This window comes from Apis laboriosa, unplaced genomic scaffold (genome assembly GCF_014066325.1).
Source record: "Apis laboriosa isolate Shangri-la unplaced genomic scaffold, ASM1406632v1 scaffold91_cov154, whole genome shotgun sequence".
Lineage (NCBI taxonomy): Eukaryota > Metazoa > Arthropoda > Insecta > Hymenoptera > Apidae > Apis > Apis laboriosa.
The window spans coordinates 93,897-117,813 of record NW_025224773.1 but is presented as its reverse complement, the minus strand read 5'-3'; the positions used below and the strand labels follow the sequence as shown (position 1 = coordinate 117,813).

At 22.4% G+C, this 23,917-nt stretch overlaps 3 protein-coding genes across 6 annotated transcripts; 2 read left to right on the top strand and 1 right to left on the bottom strand.

The window, feature by feature from the left end:
- Positions 1-243: 243 nt before the first annotated feature.
- LOC122719656 (zinc finger CCHC-type and RNA-binding motif-containing protein 1-like) lies at positions 244-1,917 on the top strand. 2 transcript variants are annotated; one of them, XM_043945655.1, is made up of 5 exons: positions 244-291; positions 569-714; positions 1,091-1,202; positions 1,268-1,576; positions 1,716-1,917. In XM_043945655.1, exons 2-5 carry the CDS (start codon positions 602-604, stop codon positions 1,851-1,853), a joined length of 672 nt encoding a protein of 223 aa, XP_043801590.1. In that variant the 5' UTR covers positions 244-291; positions 569-601; the 3' UTR covers positions 1,854-1,917. The 2 variants fall into 2 exon arrangements, with proteins under 2 accessions (XP_043801590.1, XP_043801589.1); XM_043945654.1 differs by lacking the exon at positions 244-291 and adding an exon at positions 351-486.
- A 277-nt stretch (positions 1,918-2,194) lies between these two features.
- Positions 2,195-3,916, top strand: LOC122719659 (U6 snRNA phosphodiesterase). 2 transcript variants are annotated; one of them, XM_043945660.1, is made up of 4 exons: positions 2,195-2,251; positions 3,015-3,157; positions 3,232-3,569; positions 3,677-3,916. In XM_043945660.1, the coding sequence occupies exons 2-4, from the start codon at positions 3,037-3,039 to the stop codon at positions 3,863-3,865; spliced, it is 648 nt and encodes a 215-aa protein (XP_043801595.1). In that variant the 5' UTR covers positions 2,195-2,251; positions 3,015-3,036; the 3' UTR covers positions 3,866-3,916. The 2 variants fall into 2 exon arrangements, with proteins under 2 accessions (XP_043801595.1, XP_043801596.1); XM_043945661.1 differs by lacking the exon at positions 2,195-2,251 and adding an exon at positions 2,367-2,461.
- Positions 3,917-4,835: 919 nt separating this feature from the next.
- Positions 4,836-23,778, bottom strand: LOC122719647 (sorting nexin-8-like). 2 transcript variants are annotated; one of them, XM_043945639.1, is made up of 9 exons: positions 23,423-23,778; positions 22,758-22,885; positions 10,681-10,813; positions 8,271-8,464; positions 8,067-8,184; positions 7,389-7,848; positions 6,572-6,788; positions 5,729-5,917; positions 4,836-5,488 (listed from the first exon to the last, which is right to left on the bottom strand). In XM_043945639.1, the coding sequence occupies exons 1-9, from the start codon at positions 23,436-23,438 to the stop codon at positions 5,402-5,404; spliced, it is 1,542 nt and encodes a 513-aa protein (XP_043801574.1). In that variant the 5' UTR covers positions 23,439-23,778; the 3' UTR covers positions 4,836-5,401. The 2 variants fall into 2 exon arrangements, with proteins under 2 accessions (XP_043801574.1, XP_043801573.1); XM_043945638.1 differs by having other exon boundaries at positions 23,527-23,778.
- Positions 23,779-23,917: the final 139 nt, after the last annotated feature.

The window sequence follows — 23,917 nt, the reverse complement described above, 5'->3', positions numbered from 1 at the left end:
TTTATTCTATCTCTATCTTTCTTTTATTATTTCCTTTTCTATCTTACATATACGCAAATAGAGAAATCTATATTTAAAGATATATATAATATATATGAAACCATTTGAGTTATTTATTTCACAATAGTTTATAAAAATATAATTATGTATAAAACGCAATATCTCATATATATTTACTAGATATTCTAGAAAAGGATATTCATTTTATTTTATTTATTTATAATTTTATATGAAAATTTTGTTTTAATTCCAGCTATTGTTAATGTTACGATCTTATTCTGAGCCGAATCGGTAATGTTGAGAACGATACTAAAATGATAAGAGTCCTAGTGTCCTCGAAACATGAAACAAAAAAAATGTATTGAATGTTAGGTTTATTCTGTATCTCGTTTGTGTTTTATATAAAAAATATAAAAAATAAATATTAATATAAAATGTCATACTTATAAAATTACAATCATTAGATATTATTACATATTTTTATAAGTAATAAAAATAAATACGATATAAAACAAAAGTTTTATAAAACTTTATTTTACAATTATTTTTGCCTTTATTCCTATTTTAGATTAAATTAAATGTAAATAATAATAATATAAAAATGAGTGGTGGAGTGGTACCTAGTAAATCAACTGTTTATATTTCAAATTTACCTTTTTCCTTAACGAATAATGATATACACCAACTTTTACAAAATTATGGAAAAATTGTAAAGTAAGTTATGAAATCATCAATCTATGAAATATTAAATATTTAATTTTTATATTATATATACATTTATATAATACAATTAATAAAAAATATATTGTTTAGTTTTTTTTATATAATATTTATCTTTATTCATTTAGTATTTATGTTTCTTAAAAAAAATAATCATATCCAAAACTAAGAAATAGAAGAAATTTTATTATATATTTTATTAAATTTATTTTATACATGTACATATATTGATCTTAATGGAATATAATATTAATTGTTAATATATAAAATAAAAATTCATATCAAATAAAAAAAAGAAAATTTTTATTTTATTGTGAGTTTTATCTTTTTTATGAGAAATTTGATATATGAAATACTTATTTGTCTATAGAGTGACAGTAATGAAAGATAAAATAACAAGAAGGAGTCGTGGAGTTGCATTTGTATTATTTCTTACTCCAGAAGATGCTATTACTTGTGCTAAAAATTTAAATAATACAGAGGTGAATTATAGTTTTTTTTATCTAATATTTATTGCATTTTATTTTTTATAAATTCTTTTTAATAGATAGGTGGTCGTACAGTAAGAAGTTCCATAGCAGTAGATAATGGAAGAAGCACTGAATTTATACGTCGAAGAGATTATCCAGATAAATCTCAATGTTATGAATGTGGAGAAGAAGGTCATTTATCATATAATTGTAAAAACAATACATTAGGACCAAGAAATCCACCCTTAAAGAAGATTCGAATCAGAAAAAAACATAAAATTAATAATCATAATATAAATGATTTTAATAAAAATAGTGATAATGAATCAGCAGAAGATAATTGGGATGAAGAAGTAGAAACATTAAGTGCTGCTATTGCATTAGAGGTAATGTACTTTTACATGTTTTCTAATATCTTTTTTTATTCTTATAATGAAATTTTAAATTAGATAATTATTTATATATATTAATTAAATATATATTAATTTATATATTTATAATCATTCATAAAATTTTATATTTTAGCAAAGACAAAAAGAATTAGAAAATAATCAAAGATTAAGGAATAAAGGCTATGAAGAGGAAAATCGATCAGTTAAAAAATCTGGCAAAAGATATAAAAAAAATCAATATTTTAGTGATGAAGAAGATTTTAGTGAATAAATAAGTAAATAGAATATGAATAAGAATATAAAAATATTAAAAAATTATAATATAATAAAAATTTAATCTAAGTTATATTTGTAAAATATTATTTTGTATATAAATCTATAAATAATTATTTGTATATATACAAATTGCAATAAATTTATAGTAAAATCTCCAATTTTTAATTTTAAAAATTTTATTTTTTACAAGCTCCATTTCATATAACTATCTTTTATAAATCAACTATTAAATATGAATATATTATGTTATAATTGAAAACTTTTAGTAACTTAACCTCAAATTTATTTGAAAGTTGTTGAAAGAAATAACTACTTTTTTCTACAAATAATTTTTAAATATATATATATAAATAATATATTTAAAAAAATTAAAATAAAATATTAAAGATTAATGTAAATATAATTTAATACTATATTTTGACAGAAAACGAATAATCAATAACAAAAAAATTGAAAATATAACCTTAAATTATGATAAAAATTATTTAATTCAATATAAATATTATATATTATGTCAGGTTTAGATTTATTAAGTATATATATGTCTGATTCTGAAGATGATGAAATTAATGATAAGAATAAATCTAACGAAAATTTTAAACGGTATTTATATATTATGATTTTATTTAATAATTATTTATTAATAATTAGAAATTTTTTTAATTTAAATATATATATGTAATTCATTTATGGAATATGTATTTTTACTGAAATATATAAATTTATTTTTTAACTTTCATAAAAAAATTTTACAATTTTATAATAAATTTTTAAAATTAAAAGTATAATATAGATTATATTATGTTTTTAATATTATTCATAATATATATTATCAATATAATAATATAATGAAATATGATTTTTTTTATTTAAATTTATATATATATTTATAAACATAATTAAATTATTTAATTATTTATAATTTATTTTATTTTTTTTTTCTATTAATGTTTATATTTCAATTCATATTTAAATTCTAAATATAATAATAATCAATAAAAACGACATATTTGTATGCATACAAATAAATAAAACAGATTTTAATAAAGTTAAAATATTTGTATATTAAAAAGTTACTTATAAAATATATTTTTTATTTTTATTTATATATTATTTACTTATATTTTTTAAAAATAATTTCTAATTTCTAATATAGATTACCTTTACCTGGAAGTATTATGTCATGGAAAGGCGTTCCTCATCATGAAGAAGTATATGATGATCCATCGCAACATGATGGAAGAATAAGAAGTTTTAAACATGAACGTGGTAACTGGGCTACTTTAATTTATATTAATTGTAAATATTTAAAAAAATAAATAATATTGTTTCAATTATAAAGATTAAATTATAATCACTATTTTATATTTCAGATGAACCTAGTGAAGCTATATTTTCATGGATATTTTCAGTTTTAGAAGAAATGAATATTAAATGTAATATATTTTCTGAACAGTTTCACATTAGTCTAACAAAAACTTTAATTTTAAAATTTCATTGGATTGAATCTTTCATAAAAGAAACTAAGAAATTATGTGAACAGACAGATCAATTTGATTTGAAGCTTTTAAATGTGAAGGCATATACTAATGAAGAAAATACTCGTACATTTCTTGGAATAGAATGTATTGATTGTAATGGAGTTCTTGCTCATTTTGTAGAAAATATTAACAAGTTTCTTGCTGAATATGATTTACCACCTTTTTATGAAGTAAGTAATACATACTTATATATATATGAAATAGATTATAATATTAAAAAATATATATTCCATGAAATTATAACAGATTATTTTGATAAAAATTTTATATTATTTAGGATTCTTCCTATCATATAAGTTTTTTATGGTGTCTTGGCAATGAATTTGTAGGTTTAAATAATTATACACATTCTTTGACTACTAAATTGAATCAATTTTTGATTGAACATTCAGAAGAAAGATACATACATATTACTAAAATACATCTTAAGATTGGAAATAAATTGTATGCATTTAAATTAAGATAACAATTTATAATTTCTTGTAAAATAAATATATAATAACTATTTCTTATTATGTGAAAAATATATAAATATTTATTTTATATATTTGATATTGATTTTCTGTCCATAAAGTTTCATTATAAATCAATAAAAAAAATATCTTACAATTTTATTTAACTTTCTTCATATTTCCTATTTTGTATATAATAATCTAAAAGTCTTTCAATTTAATTTATGTTATTAGATATAATTATATTTATATAATAAAATTGACAAAAGTTATATTTTATATATCATGAATAATATAATATTCAAAATTTTAAAGTTTTATATATACTTTTTATTTTTTTTATTATGAAATATTTATAATAGTTTTCATTATTTTTAACTTATAATATATATATAACATATTTATTTCTGAAATTATTAAAAAATGTTTTCTCTCATTTTTTTTACATTTTTTGATAAGAATTTTTCTATTTTATATCTTAATTTGCTTAAATTTTATTTTGATGGATATAAATTTTACGAGTATAAAAAAGAATATAAATATAATTAAAAAATTAATATAATCTAAAAATATAAATTTAAATATGCGAAAATTATTTCATCAATAGTTTAAATTAATCTAATAAATGTTGATATAGATTTATCTCTTGAATATTTTTCATTAAAGTACATTAATAATACGCATTTTTAAAACATAACTTTTGATACAATAATTTTTTATCTTAAAAGTTACATTTTTAGATTACATTCAAATATTATAAAATAATATTATAAAATAATATAAAATAAATAAAAAAAAAATTAAAAATTTCATATCTATCAAGAAACAAAAATCAATTTTGAATTCTTTTAATAAAATTAATTTTTTCTTTTAATAAAATTTGATAATAAATAATGTTTTTGTTGATATTTTAAGATATAATAAAAAAATAATCTCAAAAAATTTTTAATTCAATAGGAACGTGAAAGTAAATTAATGATACGATTATATAATAACAATATATTTTTTAGCAGTACATAATGACGTATATAAATGTATGTAAAATGTAAAATATACCGTATATGCACGATCAACGTGTCATACGGGATATGTGTTAACATTTGTCAGACTTCTAAATCATATAAAAAAAAAAACACAATATTTCGGCAAAAACAAATTATTTACAATGCTTAATATTTTTATACAGATGTTTTATCCATCATAATTTTATCCATTCTTTACAAAAAAAAAGCATCGCTTATTTTATATACAATATTATATTCTCGTTTAACGAGTATCGGTCAGCTCATAAAATATATTAAGTACACAACAAGGAATGTATCAAAAAGTCTTCGAATTCTATGTGTTTAAAATATAATAGAATGTACAACATATTTTTTATAATTATGTATTGCACCCCTGTTCTTTTTTTTCTAAATGATTCATTGAATATATTCGTTTAAATATGTAAATTCAACATGGGTGTTTTACAATCGTATATTATAATCATTTTGTGGTTTTTTCTTATTAGAATAAATCTTACCTTATAATAAAATGAAGCTTTCTTTCCGCTATGAAATACCATTCGATCCATTAGTTGATTTTTCTGGTAAACACTTCATGATTGTAGGTTCTATTAACTTCCATACTTCAGCGAGCTATGATGCATTTTAAATATTATTTATTTAAAAATTTAATAAAAATCTATTTTTTATAATAATTTAATTTTTAATAATAATAATTTCATTTTGATATATTCACAAAGAATTACAATTAAATTTTTTTTAATTAATAAATGACACTTACCAAATTTTTATTTTCTTTATCTTTTTGATAGCATAAAACATGTTAAAAATTACGATATTTAAAATATGTTATGAACAGTAAAGAAATCTTACCTCAGAATGACCACGAATTTGAACGTTGACAAGACTTTGTAAAACTGTGGCAAGTATTTCTAAATGAGCATGAACGAGCTGCGTTTCCATATGTAAACAATGCAACGAAAAACAATTTCGCAATTCGACGTTTGCAATCACTGATTCTTGAGCAACCATTTTATTTTCCAGATATTCGACTGTGTCACTCTATAAATAAAAGAAAATTTGATGTGTTAAAACGATTGATAATAACATTATTTCTCATTTTTACTTAGTTATAAAAAAGTAATCAAGAATTTTTATAATAATAAATAGTGAAAAATTATTCAAATATCCATTTTTTTTTAAACAGAAACTTACTCATGGTGTAATTTCTAATATTTAAGGAATATCAGGAGTGAATTATTAACAAAAGTTTTTTATAAAAGTATTTATAAAAAATAATGGAAATTTTGATAGCTTAAAAAACACTTCATATCTAAATTATTTGCTTATGAATTCGATATTATTTATTAATACTCTACTATAATTCTAATTTACTTTATAATTTATAATTATAGATAATAACATTTGTGATAATCAATATAAAAGAGCAAGAGAATTTGTTGAAATGTGACATGTGTCATGCATCAGCTTGTTTTCAATTGGAATGAATTATGTAAGATGATATAAACTCGAGATATATTATCACATTTTTCCTCTGACATTAACATAAAAGACCTTGAGCAATTTCCGAATAATCATGTAATGACCGCATATGGTAACAATAATTGAGTTAAATCACCGGATAAATATGTGTATTTCTTAAGGCTGTATATAAATCATATACCGTTGAACCATTTTCTTGAAGGATCTACTTACGTCAGTTCCTCGTATCACGCCTTGCATTTGCCTCTTCTTTAAAGATAACATTGTAGATAATGCACGCTGATGATCAGCACTTACTCCACGTTCGTGCCTCTCGCACAGGATTCTATGCGCTACTAGAACGTCTAAGAGGAGATTCAACCTTTCACATATCATTGTTTCCTCTCTAACTGCTTGTTGAAGAGCTCTCGTTGAGAGTAAGTTGAATTCTCTGAAAATAAATTAAATTATGTTAAATGAAGTTATATTTTAAAGTAAATAATGAATTACTTTCGATTGAGATATTTATTACAAATATAAATTAGGATATTTAATAATTGAGATTTTATGAAAATGGAAAGTACCTATATTTATTAAATATTAATAAGATAAGATTAATTGCATTTATTTTCATTCATCATCTTGATATTATATTTAATATCATTACGTGAATTTTGTTTGTAATAATATTTGCTGATTCAATCAGTTTAAGTTGGAAATAAATTGGTTAAGTTAAAATTCTTATTTTTTCGTTATTTATATAACCAAGTTATGTAACTTATATTGATATTATTGTGTATATAATACAAAAAATTAAAAATGTTGAAGTGAACGGAATATATTATAATACTTTGAAAGAATTTGCAGTAATAATCTATTATTTTTTTATATAATCAAATTTCTATATATGTAATAATACGATTCTTACTGTATACTTACAATTCTAGGAATATTTTTTATAAAACTTCATTTTATAAAAATTTAAAATTTAAAATGAAAGTTATCATTAATTCACAAATAAATTCTTATAATACTTACTTATGATACTTACTTTGAAATTATGTGAAAACCCTTTTTCATTTCTTGCCAAATGGTAGAACCACCAGTAGCCCAAGTAGTGGTACCATGAGGTTCCGAGGCCAAATTACTTAATTGTGTGCCCAATTCCGCCATGTCTACCGCATAACTATGCGATCTAATTGCCAGACAATCAGCAATATTCTTCAGTCGTGAAATTCCAAGTAGTATTACTCTGATCTGATCGCGACTATTTGCGAATTCGGTTAACGTTTCTGGTGGCACCAATTCCTTTGCCCTCGACGATAATTCTGATGTTGCAAATTCATCAGGCACTCTCCTAAATACTTCGCGAATTTTGTGTTGCGTTTCTTCACCAGTATATGTAAAGAAGAATTGTACGATATGGTCTTTGCTCACTACAGGATGGCGAGCAATTACGGTGAGAAATCTTAATAAGGACCGTCTTCTTTCTTCCAGAAATTGAGAATCCGCTATAAATATATATTATATATTATATATTTAGTACATATTAGTATAATATAAGTATATATTGTAACTAATAACTAATCGAGAAAAAAGGAAAGAGAAACAAAGCAAAGGATGTTTAGAATAATGATTTTTAATATATTTTATATTAATTTTCTTGAGTATGAAAATTAATAAAAATTATTGATATCTATTATTGTAGCATAATAATTTATAATTTTACCTCCTACTATTTTTTTCGGTGGTAACTTCGGTATCAACCTGTATGGAAATCTTGCCAAAAGAAGCTCGTGCAACGATACGAAATCATTGTAACGTCTATAAACAATGGAATTGAATCTCTGAAAATATATTAGAAATATTAATATAATAAAAATTAAAATTAAGAATATGACTATAAAGATAAGAAAAAATATGAAAAAAATACCTTGCTGGTTACTTGGTATTCCACATGTTTCAAAAAGATTCCTTTCTTTTCAGGCACTAAATTTACCTCTATTGTATCCAAATTGCATATATCCGAGTAAGTGAGATTCAACTTAGCTGGATTGCTACCTTTGTGCAATCTTTGAGCTAAAAGTGTTACCTCAGAGAGATCACCCAGAACAGGAACAGGTAATTCTAACCAAAAAAGAAAAAAGAAATTTAAAAAGAGTTCAATCGAGTAAAATGAACAAATTGTAACAAATTTATAATTTACGAAGCTCTGAAAAAGCAAGCGAATACATAATAATACTATATTATTTCATGTATGTATTTTATATATTTATCTTTACTATATTTATCTTATATTATTTATGTTATTTATTTATTTATGTTATTGTTGTTTTATATTATATAAGTTTTCAATAAAATATCTATTGTGGTGAGATTATATGTTGTTAATTTACGAAACTACAAAATACAAAAACATATAATCTTTTTTTTGGTATTATTTTTTTAACGTGAAGGATAATCTCGATTGTAGCTGTAATTTCGATATTGAAAAATGTTTTCTTGATCTATGATACTTTGTTATGAGTAAGCGATATATTTTCTTCTATTAATCATTCTTGATTGCTTTTTTTGCGATTTCATTTCTTAGTAAGATACATTATGAGAAAATTCTTAAAAAAATTTTTTAAAATTCTTAAGAAAAAGTACAAGGAATTGGACTTTTGCAATAATTCTTTAAAAATAATTTCTTTACTGATATACATTATATTTTTGTAATAGTATAAAATCATATTGTAGATTTATTTTATACCTTTATTAATATTTTAAATATAAGTTTATAAATAAATTTAAATATTGAAAATAATTGTCAAATATTAATAAAAATAGAAACTATATTATAAAATTTTGGATGAAAACTTTTGTAAATTTAAATTCTTTTTACATAAATCCGCAGTCTATTAATCACCAACAAAAAATAAAGAAAAATATATGGAAAGCAAGTATTGCAAATAGAATAAAACTTATGAATTATGCAGCATGCTATGCGATATATCGATACAAATAATACGATAATAATACATTGTTAATCATACTTAACAACATTATTGCTGTAATTTGAATAAGTTGTATAAATTCATTTAATTAAAAATTATTAAATTAATATATTCTCACAATATTGTAGAAATTTTTATTGTTATTACATGTTAAATAATAATAATAAAATATTTTTATTTAATTTTAATAAATATTATTTATATTATATATAAACATATACATACAATTTTAATTTAATAAATTATTAAAATGTAGAAAATGTTAGTTATTATAATTTACAATGTATTATTGACATCAATATTATTTTACACGTTCCACAAACCCATTTTAAGAAGTCTAATTAATTTTGATTATAGATGACGGTGTTCGCAGAATGAACGCGGGGAAGAAAGATAGTCGGAAGAACGGTGCACTTCCGGTGAACCGCTTTCGACCGTGATAAACGTCGACGTCTTTTTCATGATAAGAGAAACAAAGACTAATTGTATTGGTCAGTGACACTTTAAAAAACCGGATCTCTTTGAACTGATGTTGGTAAGCTTTTGTATTATCAAAATCTCACGTATGATAACGAATCAATTATAGTTCTTATATTTAATAATGGTAGTTAAATTCTGTTATCTGTCGAGAAAAGTACGTATTAAAAATGTGTTTATTTTATTCTCCATTAAAATTTATTCTCTATGAGATATCATGACACATTTCTGATTATCTTTAAGCTATTCTTTTTTTTCTTTTGAATAAAATATTTAAATTTTTTTTTGAAATTACAAATTAGTTATTAAAATATAGATTTGTAAAATTTGTAAACTTGGAAAAAATTTGTTTCTGCTCTTTTTTAAACATAGAAATATAATTTTTAAATATAATTTTTTTTTATAGATAAAAACAAAATCGAATAAATAGAAATTGTATTCAAATATTAATAAAAAGTTTTATTGAAGTTACATAAGTGTTTTTATGTTCTGAAAATTTATGATTATAAAGTATTTAAAATTCTATTAATATTCTAAAACTTCGGTTATTGTACGATAAGTTATCTCTTTTGATTCTTTGGAAACCATTAAATAAACCAGAGTAAATTCTATTGAAATATGTATGCACACCTAAAATCTTATTGAAACAAAAAATATTCGTTAAATATAAATATGAAAAAATATAAACAACAATAGAATGAGCAACATTGCTATAATATTTTATTTAAATTTTTAATTTCTGTATATTATAGATCAAACATTGATATATTAACATCGTCTTTATGTTATGTCAACATTAAGATTGTATTTATGATGTTGATAATTCTGAATAAATATGCAACGATAATTCTGAAGAAATATGCAACGAACCTTGAGATTCAGAGTTTTCCAGAAGTTTATCACTTGGATGCTTTCCTTGCTGGGCAAATGCGACTAGAGCAAGGCCCTTGTACAATCCGCTCCTAGTCAGATAACCCGTTTTGCTGTCCACCAGTTCCCATATCTAATTATAGAAAAAAAAAAAAAAAAATAGTTCCATTTTAAAATAATATTTACAAATTTGTTTTTTATTTTTTTTTCATATTAATTATTTCGTCTATGTTAATTCTAAATTTTTCATCATTATCATAAATTCATGGAGATTAAAAAAGAAGAATAAATATTTAAATGAAATATAAAAAAAAAAAGAAATAATCCTTAAGCACAAATATTGTTCAAGAAAGGTTTGGAAATGTTCTGAGAATATTCAAATATTTGAAATTCACTAAATTGAGAAAAAAATAACAAGAATAACTTAATTGTTATCTTTATGTAAATATACATTAATTTTTCGTAACATATTTCAATTTTAAACTTTACTCATCATGATGTTTTAAATCCATAGAATCAAATATTTACAAAAATTTCAGTAAAGAATGTTTGATTTCGATATTTGAAATTATTCTTATCACATTTAATTATGCAACAATAATTACATATGTCTATATGTTATAATATTCAAGGTATATCTAAATATTTCTCAAATGTAACGTTATATTTAATATAATTTTAAAATAATTACAATCCATAAATTAAATTAAATCAAGTAAAAATATATGATCCATTACTGCGTGAGAAGAATCTATTATAATTTACATTTCACTGTAATTATAATTATTTAGTAATATATTATAAATATTTGTGAAATAATTTTATAGTAGACGGTGCATGGATTAGCTTATTTGCTTAATAGTGCTATTTCTCATGGAAATTTTAATAGATTCGACAATTTTATCGTAATTAGAAAAGATTGTTCATTTACATAATGAATTATTTACAGATCTTCTCTTCATCTAGTAATCATTTTAATATTCTCGCCAAGAAAAGTTCCACATCGACAATTTTCTTCGTTGTCAAGAAGATGATTCTCACGCTTTGCCAATAAGAAATTCAATCAAGGTTGAATTTAATAGTGATGAATCTCCTCATCATTGAACTGCATTCCTATCTACTAATCGCATATATTTTTTTCATTTATTATATAACTAAATAAGCATATATTAATTATTTGATTTTGCTTATTGCATTTCATGGAAGTTTGAAAAATAAATAACTTATATAATACTTTAAATAATCTTAGCTTATTTCTCCATATAAAATCTAATAAAATAAATTAAAAATTACACATAGAAATTAATGTAAATTAAATATTTATTTTGAATTTTTTGTATTCAAAATTTCAAATAAATTTTTTGCAAAAAAATTATTTTGAGAAATTCAAAAGTAATGTACTTAAATTAAATATTCGTTTTGAAATTATACTTTTCAATCGAAAATTGGAAATAATATTTTTATATATTTTTAAATAAAAAATTTATGTATCTATTATATTATTATATATATATAAATCTATTTTTCTTTATAAAATGGTAATTTCAATTTTCTCAAATATCTTTTATCTTTTGTCACTGTCATTTTCATTATTTATTTTTATCAATTTTGTAAAAATCTTCAAGTCACAATAAAGAAACATACACTCAATGAAAATAATCAATTTTTCGAACGATAACGCTTTAAATTGATCATTTCGAATGCAATAAAAATTATTACTTCTGTATTACGATTTACTATATATTTCTCGATTCAAAATAATACGATAGATACAAATTGAAGTTTGAAAGGCACGCCTAGCAGAAAATAACACGGTTGCGTAAAAGGTGCGCGGGAAAATTGTAGAACAAGTTTGCAGGGAAAATCATGAGAAAGATGAAGGAAGATTTAATCTATGTGAAAATAACTTTCTCGACATAGAAATACCAAAAATAAAAATTCAAGATTGTACGAAATAATTTCTCTTTTGTAATTCATTAAAATTTTATTATTCAAATCCAATTCAATTTATGAAATATTGTTATTGTAATAACAAATGTCTATGAATCAATTCTGAAAAAAAATTTATTTTAAATGATAATTTAAAAATAATTATTTCATATGATATTAATTATTACTAATTAATTATTAAATAAATAATCAATCATTGCCATATTTTGATCAATTAAAGAATGAATTTGAAATATTTGAGGGAACATAATATTTATTTTTTAATTGTTTTCTAAAATTAATAATATTGAACGATAAATTTAGTAATGATCAGTAATATTAAATAACAAATAAAAGTAGCGTTCAGTTTTATTGTGAATATAAAAATATAAAAATATTTTGCATTTTAAAATTCAAAAGTGATTTTTTTCTGATTTCCATGGAAATCAAAATCAAAGAAGTACTTGAATAATAATAGAATTTAATGAGCAAATATAAATTTTATATATTTCATAAAATTTCAATAAACAATTTATATATACAATAACAATTTATATATAAAAAAAATTCAAACAAATAAGCCAGAAGCATTTGAACATCATATTATTTAATAAATCTAACTTACTTCATTTTATCACCATTTTCACATGTTTATAGATTATAAGATTAATAAAATCCAGTCAAAATATCAATAAATCTTACTTATAACTTACAAATCTCGTTATACGTAATTATTGTGCCTACGTATATGTATCTGTATACGTGTTTGTAGGTTAATTAAAGGCAAGCAGAGCATTTATGCGAAAAACAGGGGATTTGATTCAATCTTAATGCGACGTAATCCGTATGATACACTCGACTAACGGTTCAACCTCGGTTAACACCGCGAACGAGTCCGAAGGATTAGGCCATAAATGAAAGTAACTGCATTCCGAGAATTTTTATACCTTGCTCCGCCATTTCGTCTCTCCTTCTTTCATTCCCACTGCCTCTCTGTTCCTCGACGATCAGAGCACAAGTAGACGAGGAGATCGCACGTTTAGATTCTCCTCCAATACCAGAGAAACCACTAATCCTATGCCTCTCTTCATAATCGAGCATTTCTATCCGGTGAAATGTTAACACGCATTTTCGCGAAGAGTATAAGTAAGAATGAGATTGTAAAGATTAATAAATGTTTCTTTGTGAAAGATCAATGGATGGTGTACATGTTTTGTAATGGATATTTTGTGTTTTTACATTTTTTATTATTTTTCAATGAAAATTTTTAATATTTTCGTATTTTTAGAATGTTCTTTTATTATCTTCACTTGATTATTACTTATTTATCAATAATGCGCCCATACATTTTGATTTTTTTCTGTAAATTTATTTTGCAAATATTGATATTTAATTTCTGCGTAAACCTTTTTCAAAAATTCTTCCTGTTTTACTGTTATTGTTTTGTCTTATTTTTATTGTTCCATCTAATTCTTTATTCAATTAGTTTTCTCTTCTTAAACAAATGATCGACGTTCTTAAGCCTTATCCCATCATGTCCAATGATACAAATCGTCAAAAGAAAATTTTAAATGTATTGAGTTATTACTCTCGTCAACATTTTTAAATCTTATTCAACCATGTCGAATGATACGAATTGTCAAAAGAAAATTTTAAGTGTTAATGCATTGAGTTATTATCATTATATTGCATTTAATGTTGAAATTCTTCATCATGAAAATATTTATAGTCCTTTCGTTAAAACAGCTTGTTATTCTTCTAGAAACGGGTTTAATCATGTGCAGTTGTGCACCATGAAATTGTGGTTTGAATACATTCCCATTGTTAAAACTTGTTTTGTAAAGAAGCATTTATATTCTCGAGTCATTTATATTTTGAATACAAAGTAGACCGTTGAAGTAAAAGAATCAACAAGTTCATTTGTATTCTCATCGAAATATCGATTCCCGGAAGCAACTTGAAATATTTTAAATAAATATAATTATATTTATTTTTATGTTAAATGAAATTCGAATAAAATATAAATTGAAAGTCGTGATTTAATTTTTCAGAAATTGAAATAAGAGTGATCGAGCTGGAAAAATTATATAAATATTATATCTTTAAATTTATTGAAACGAACATTTTTTTAACCAAATTTTTTTATTTCGAAAAATCTGTTTAGATTAAAGAAATTATATTTAAATTCTTAACTTTTCTTATAATTTCTTTATTTTTAATTAACTTCTAGAATTCCAAAATTCCTTTTGAAAATCTGTATAAACCTAAATGGGGTCATAAGAATTTTTTAAAAACATTTTAGATATTTAAATTAAAACCAAAATCAATATTAAAATAATTTTATATATATATATAAAAGAAAAATATTTCAGAGAAGAAAAATTACTGCGAAGAATTCAATAATTATGGCTCAAGTTACTTAGTATAAGACTTTCAGTTTTAAAGAAAAGATATTTCAATTCTCAAGAATTCTCATATGTCGAATTCCCATATATGTAAATTCATTTTCAGAAAGTTAATTCAACATTTGGGTTAGGCTCGAATTAAAAACTGCCTTTGTAAAAAGAAGCAGAATAAGGGTGCGTGCGAATGGGGCCACACAAAAACGAAATAATGGGAAAAGGGAGAAAAGCGGGACGCGTTCGAACGTTAAACATGGTCGAACACAAAAGTGCATACAAGAGTGCACTGTGTCCTGCGCTTGTTCTCACTGCTCGAAAGCTACGGCTTCTTGTTTTCTCATCGGTTTCACGAGCATTATTAAACCATAATCGTTGATCAAGTTCACGTGGTAGAGGAAACCACCAATGAAAAGTTCCTTGTTCATGGTACGTGTGAAACTGGTCTATGAACAATCGACGCGAAAGCTGAGAGTCTGACACGTCACGACAACTCGTTTTTTCAGTTTTGATGATCCATCTCTCTCTCTCTCTCTCTCTCTCTCTCTCTCTCTCTCATTTTCTTTCTCCGTCTTTCTAACCTCATTGCATTTGAATCGCATTGAAAAATTCATATCTGAAATACGATTATTGATGAATTGATAATGCAGGCATTTTTCTATTTCATTTTCGATTTAGTTACTTACAAAACTCTTCATATTTATATAGATATATAATGTTTCAAGGAAATTCACTTAAGTAAAAAATTTTGATTATTGAAAATTTATATGATTTGCAAATGAGATTTCAAAAGCAGCAATATTTCATAGAATATTTATTACCCTCGTTTCAGATTGAATTTTGTAAGATTTAATTATTATACAAAAGACGAGAGAAATATATTAAATTGGATTATGAAATGTGTTTACACGAAATGGATAAATTAATTAAAATGGATAAATTAAAATAAATGAAAAAAGCAGAATATAAATAGGAATAGGAATAGAATTAAATAGCAAGAGGAAATAAAACCATAGATATATACTACCGTTTATAAATTTAAAACTTATTTGATAAGAAGAGAACTTTGATCTTTTAATAAAAAAGTATGAGTATATATTTTAAATTATTACATCGAATTAAAAAATTGAAATTATAATTATAGAGAATGTTATAATAACTAAAATTAGAAATATATTTTTTATAAATTATAAAATACATATCATTTTAATTATATAAAAAAAAGTCTTGATAAGTTCAATTTTAATTATTTTTTAACTATTCTCCTGTAAAAATTGAAAACAACAAAGGTTGAAGAAATATATAAACGATTAAATAAATAAAAATTAATATAATATAATAAATAATGAGAAATATAAAATATGAAAAATAAGAAGAAAATTATCAATAACAGGAAGAGGAAAGATGTATCGTATGTATCGTATAAAGCGCGAAACAACTGGAATGTCATTAAACAAAATTAGTCTCGTCCGTGACGGAAGAAAATCAGGGAAGGGAGATCGGTTCATGTGCACGATGATTTTATCTCACGTGCATAGTACGTTCGTGTCGATCGTTGCATGGTACGCGTGCGAGAATCTTAACTACTTATAAATTATAAGCTTATCATCGGCCATTATTTATATATGTTATTTTTTTAATTTACAATTTAATTTTTTAGATTTTTTTATGGAAATTTGATTATATTTTAAATTTAATAATTAATATAAGTATTAAACATTCGATTAATTTCGAATTATTTGTCTATAGTTCTTATTTTGAAATAAATTTTATATTTTTTAATTTGAGACTTATGATATAATTTAATATTAGAAATTCAATATAAGTATTTTTATTTTAATTAAATATAACATTTTATTTTAAAATTTTTATCTAAAACATTTACTTTTTTTTAAAAAAAAATAAAAATTTTAAATTATTATTATTGTACATGTATTATATGATATTTCACAAGTAATTTTCTTTATTTTCCCATTTAAGAACAAAATGCAGTCTTTGAATTTAAGATATCCATTTTTTGCATATAATTTTAAATATCCTTCGTTTTTAATTCTTGAAAATTAAATACGATGCATTCAAGACATAATTCAATAATCTTCTCTTTATTTAAAAAAATTAAAAAAAATAGTTCTACTTTTATTTTATCTTATTTTAATACATAGTGCAAGATTTGTTTATTTCTAAATGAATAAATAATAATTTTTAAATATAAATTTATATATCTAAATAAATAAGATTTAATAAATATTCATATAAAAATTAGATTCAAACAGCCGCATTTCCTTTCCATTTCGCTTCGGTCATTTTATTTCTATGCAATTTTCATTATACATCAAACGATATTCTATTACATCATTGCGATGAATGAAAAGCATTGAATTCATGTCTTGAATACTTCAATATTCTTTACGTATTTTTGTAAAGCTTCAAAATCATTAAAGCTTGATCCTTTAAAAATAAAAGAATTTTAATTAAAAACCATAAATAAAAAAATTATAATAAATGGCAACCTTTCATATACAGTAAATCAATTATAAATAAAATAATTTTTAAAAATGAAATGTTTAAAATAATAATTTAATTTCGTTTAACTAGAAGAAATTTAAGAAAATATAAACATTAAAAGTAAGATATAAAATATAAAAATATTAATAGAGACAAAAATTAATGAATGAAATACAAGAGTGCAAATAATATCAATGACAATAAAACGAATGATAAAAAGTATATAACATATATGTATGTACTTGCATAGATGCAAAATTGTCAATGTTAGAGGTTAACTATGTATAAGCAACAGAAAAGCAAAGGATGATTTTACACGATCATGCAAAGTATCATGCGCATCATTTCGTATCGGCCTATTTATAGTGACCCGCGATGACTAGCGATAAAGCAGCGACCCACGTAACGTTATTTTGATTGTGTCATTAGTCAATGAACGAGACGCGACGTTCAATCCCTGTTATGTACGCCGTATCATGTGTTGTGTCGTGACATGTCGTGTCGGTTTGTCGTTTCTAATTTCATCAATTATCATGCCTCTCGGATTTTTTTCAACCTGCATCTCGATGAACGTCATTGCGTGTCAAATTGGAACACAACAATATATAGTATTCGAGACACGTGAACTTTATACAATGGTTTTTTATATAAATATTTGAACACTATCTTAAGAAAATTAATAAATAAGATTCTTCATTTTAATTTTAATCTATTATATTTATATCTAGTTCAAAAAAAAGTCTCTTCATTCATGGATATAATTCATAGCTGTAAAAAAATATTATCTAACATAATCTAATAATTATGAATGAGACATATTATTTTGCAAAATATGCTGTAATAAATAGTTCATTAAAATTATTATTATAATAATCATTATCATTATAAATAGATTGCGAATATTTATATAATTACACAAAATATTTATAGAAAATTTATAGAATAATAAAAAACCTTTATAATTGATTGAAATAGTGAAATATATATAAATGTACTATATGCAAAATAATAAAAATCATAATAAAATTTCCATAGAGAAAAATGTGATAAGATAATTTTTATCGACTCTCTGATTTACTAAAAGGTAATAAAATAAAATATAAAATAATTAAAAAGAATAATTTTTTTCAAATTCAGAGATATAAGAATAAGAATAAATTGGAATCATTTTATTATGAAATAATAATACTTATTATTTATTGTAACAATGTTTATTACAATAACGTATTAAAATGAAATTATAAAAGTTTGAGAAACATGACGAATGACGAATTCGTTAGTATATAACTGAAAATCAGGAACAAAAGACGTTTATAGAACGATAATCTTTTGTTTACTGTTATTCTATAGGTTTTTCAAACAGTTACAATGTATATTATACACTTGTAATATTAATGAGAATACCTTTTCTTGTTTTTACCTATTTTTCTTAAAGATAATTTGTTCATGATCAATTTTAATAATTTATTAAAATTTTTCATCATATATATAATTAGAATTTTACATTCATATTTTTTCTTTGTTTATCAATAATAAATTATCTAAAAATTTGAATAATTATATATTTTTATTTTTTTTATAAAAAAAAAAAACGACTGTTAAATTATGCATATATAATAATATACAATTTATCATGTTAACTTTGTGCTTAACAAAAAGAGAAAAATGGAAAATTTTTCCTTCATAAATTCAAAAATTTAATAACCTAAAGTTTATGAAATGTTATTAATACTTTTTTCGAATTTGAATCTCAACTTTCATTTCAATATTTTATTGATATTATAGTTAGTTTTATCAGGGGTCAGATGATATTAAGAGTATTCGTCCCCTATTACTAGTAACTGATCTTTAATTGGACAATATTGAAGAAATATTGAAATAAAAATTCTATTGGACATATATATCTATAAATTTCTTTATTCTAATAATAAATAAATATATATATGAAGATTGAAATTTAAATTTTCTTAAAATATCAATAATAACCATCAATGTAAATCTTTATAATAAATATCTTTTAAATATTCAAGAGAATAATAGAAATATACGTATATTTCTATATGATAATATCCAACTAATTGTTTATTAATTTTTTATAAATTTTTTGAATTTTAAAAAAATTTTTATAAAAAATAAAAAATATTTTGTGTAGTCTTCATTTTGAAATATATGAAAATGGCATTCAACATTTATAAGTTATATTATTTTAAAGTGTTTATAGTTGACCCTGCTATGCAATCTTCTATTATTACAAAGGGGCGTCCGTAGAGACTATCGTCAACGGGCGTGCTAATGATAAAATAATGATACTGTAACACAGCAGACACAGGATAATGTAATCTTCATGAAAAGAAATTTTATTCATTGACCTTAAAATAATTACGAATGATAATCGGTTATCCATATGAATGATTGAAAAGTTTTTAAAATAAAAATATAATTCAGACCGGTGTTTTTCAATTATCTTTGAGTTGCGATCCCCTTTATTAATATTTAAACAATTTGCCTCCAAATGAATGTGATATTCCCATAAATAAAAGAAATTATGAAAATTAATACAATCTTATTATTAATTTTGAATTATAGTAATATGATATGACTTATAATAATTATATTATTAAGAAATGCTAAAGGTCATTAATTAAAAATGACAGCGACGATTTACTGATTAGTGACTAAATTAAAGCATGGAATTTTTAAAACAAAATAGTTTCAATTTATATAGATATAATTTTATATAAAATTTATATTTAAAAAATAATATCAAAATAAACATTTTAGATAAAGGAATTTTCAATGAAGGATAAAGCTATTGCGAGAATGATATAAAAAGTAGCCTTGAAATTGCATAATCCTTTTAAAATAAATAACGTGTAAAATATACATAATTGATTTATTCAAGGACGAAGCTATTGTATTTTATCTTGTTCCATACTTTACAGTTTTATTTATCTAAAATATGTTTGCAACATTGGATAAAATATACACTTAATATTAAAAAATATTTTTAAGTGTCGGGGAAAGATATATCTTTTGAAGTCATTCATTTGTTAAGTTAAATAAAAATTAAATATTGTATAAAAATCTTACTTTAAAAGTAATAAAACTTTAAAGTAGTAAAAACCAATTTTAAATATATTAATTATTTTATTAATAAATATGAAATATTTTCATCATTTCATAATCATAAAAGATCCTAAAAAGCATTATTTCAATGAAATAATGTACGAAATAATTCAAAATACTTTAATATGCAATATGTATGTATTCTTAAAATTGAATTCTTAATAAATCACTAATCTAACGCAATATCAAAAATATGCAATTTCTTTTTTCTTTTTCTATCATCTCTAAATCACCTCTAAATTTAATTTCTATTAAAATTAATCCATAAAAATAATTAATTTTTAAAATTCATTCTTTATCCAATAAATAATTGAATAGAATTACGCATTGTAAAACGTTGAATCATATCATAATAATGCGTATTTCATGTGACCTCAGTGACTCAGACGTACCGTATGTACCAAATAGCATGCGACTAGAAATGATTGCATGATCTAAATCTTATTTGCTTTTCTTTTTTTTTCTTTTTTTTTGTGATAAAATAAGAACGATATATTTTTCAGCATTTAATCATCGTTTCACAATAAAGAAAAGAAGAAGAAAAAATTCTGAAACGGTTTTCCACGGGGAAAACCGCTATACGAGAAATGTATTCAACCTATTATCTGTTTCGGGCACGTAGTTTGTGTACCGTTGTATGATTTCGTTTCGTTATCTAACCTCGTTAATGTATGTACTATATAATTTGTGTCAAGATGTGTGTTTGTCTACTAATGATCCATTTTATTGTTATAGAATAAATTGTATACAAAAGTAGATTTAATTATGAAAGAGAATTTTAGATGAATTAAGTGTTTGAAAAGAAATTAGATTCCTCAAAATCACAAAAAATCACAAAGGAACTGAACATTTCGTAGTAATTTTTTTTTGTGAATTTTTTAAAATATTATATTGTTTAAATATTATTATTTATTATATTTGAAAAAAACTACACCTTACGTATGAAAGTTTCAACAATAATATTTAATATCGTATTTGATATATTATTTAATGAGAATGTTGAGGAAAATAGATTATAATTCTTAATATTTTTAGGATATAAATTTTAATGAGAAATTTTTTTATTAGTTTGTTCTTCTAAATAGTTTATTATGTTATAAACTATTTTTTCTATCTATAAATTATCAATATATTTATAAATACCAAGAATTATTAATTAGATAATCCATTTTATATAAAATGTATATCTATAATTATTATAAAATATACGATAAAATATAGTATATAAATAAAAATATAAAAATTTTAAATAAACATATTAAAATTGTGTGGAATGAAAATCTAGAATTAAAAAATGGAACTATTAATACTACGAAAAAAAGATTGTCATTTAATATTAATAAAGTATATTATTCTCAACAAGATTGATCTGACAATAATTGTTTTTTCAATTTAAAAGTAGTCGCTTATTAATAGGAAGAATTTCTTAAGATTTCTAATGAGTCATCGTTCTTTAGAAAATTCTAATAGTATACAAGTATAAAAATTTAATATTGATTAATCATTATTTTTTTCAAACATATTCATTAAAAACACAATATAAATTGTATGAAAATCAACAATATTTCTCATTTATTATATTTCATTAAATTTTATTTAGCTTTAGAATTATTCATTAAAAATATGTACATAGTTTCATATTGTATACACAATAGCAACATTTTAAACTAAAATAAGCATATTCTATGAATTTTAAATTTAATAATGAAACGAAGGAATAAAGTATCACATAATTAAAAATTTTAAATTGATTATTCTTTTAAATATTGATTGAATAAATTAAATTTAATTATGATTATACTATATGATTATATTATATATATAAAATTTCATTATAAATTTAATTATAAAATTAATAAAATGAATTTATTAATTTTAATTCAATTCATTAAAAACGATTCTTATTTAATATGCATCAATGATTAACCGTCATCTGATACGGAAGAAGAGTTAATGCACTGCTACAGCGGTAGCATTAACCTAAGCGCGTCGTGCGAAGAAATTATAAAGTTAAAGGCACTGTACTCTCTCTTCTATCTTTGTAACTATAAGTATATACGTACTAGTTACTGAACGACATGGGGAAAGAGATAAGAACAAGACGAAAAAAAGACATACCTGGCTGAGAACGGAACTGCTCAGCTGGGATTTGACAAGAAGGGATTTAAACACCTCTCGTTCCACATTTCCACTCGTAGAAGAGCAAATCTTCTCGTAGACTTCTCTGTAGAATGCCGGTATGCAGCCTGGTTCGTATAGTGACAAGAAGCAAAATAAAAAAATATCACTTCGCGAGTAAAATTTCACTTTTCACAAAAATATAAATATTAAAGCTCGAAGAAAACAAATTAATTTTTATTCGAGTTTTATTCAAATAAAAATAGAAAAATGTCAAATATTTATGATAAGAATTATTATTACGTAAATTAATTAACTTAACTTAATGTTAATTTTAAATGAATAACAATATATCAATAATCGATGTTATGAAATTACAATTTCATTAAATTCTATTAAATTTGAATAGCTATTCTTAACAAATATGATTATTTATGAAATAATAAGATAATATTTTTTTAACGAATTTTTCAATGATATTTTAAAACTTCAAATATAAAATATTTAAAAATTTATTTATAACGAAATAAAATAAATAGAATGAAATATAAATAATGGAATGTTAAATTTACAAAAAGTATGTTAAATTTACTAATAACTTATATAAATAAAACATAATATAAATATAATGCTATAATGAAAAAAAAAGAAAGAGAAAGAGCTACCGACGCTCGACAACATTAAAAGGGATACACGTTGCTCTTAAAAACCGGACGACCTCGGAAAGACCTTGTCAAAGGTGCGTACGGTACACGGGTTCATCATTTACCGAACGACAGATCGGTCGACGCCATATTGGATCACTTGTAGATCATCCGGGATCCTGTGAGATGATTGCACTGTTGCTTTTCGAAAATACAGTTACGTATACACAATCGTCTTTGAAACAATGTTCTAGGTAAACTCGCGTTGTGTATTTTGATGAAATGACAATATGACTTGTCGGCGAAATACCAACCACAACACAAATATACCAACAACATACGCCATTGCCGTGTGGCGCAAAACTGACGATCAGCGCGATTTCTCCGACCGGACCGTTCTTATTTCTCCCGCCGCGCATGCGCCCTCTTACACGTCCTACTTATACTAGCGGCTCTATATGTTTCAAGCGCGGGAAATTCTAATTCTATTATTATGGATATAGATTTTAATTTCAA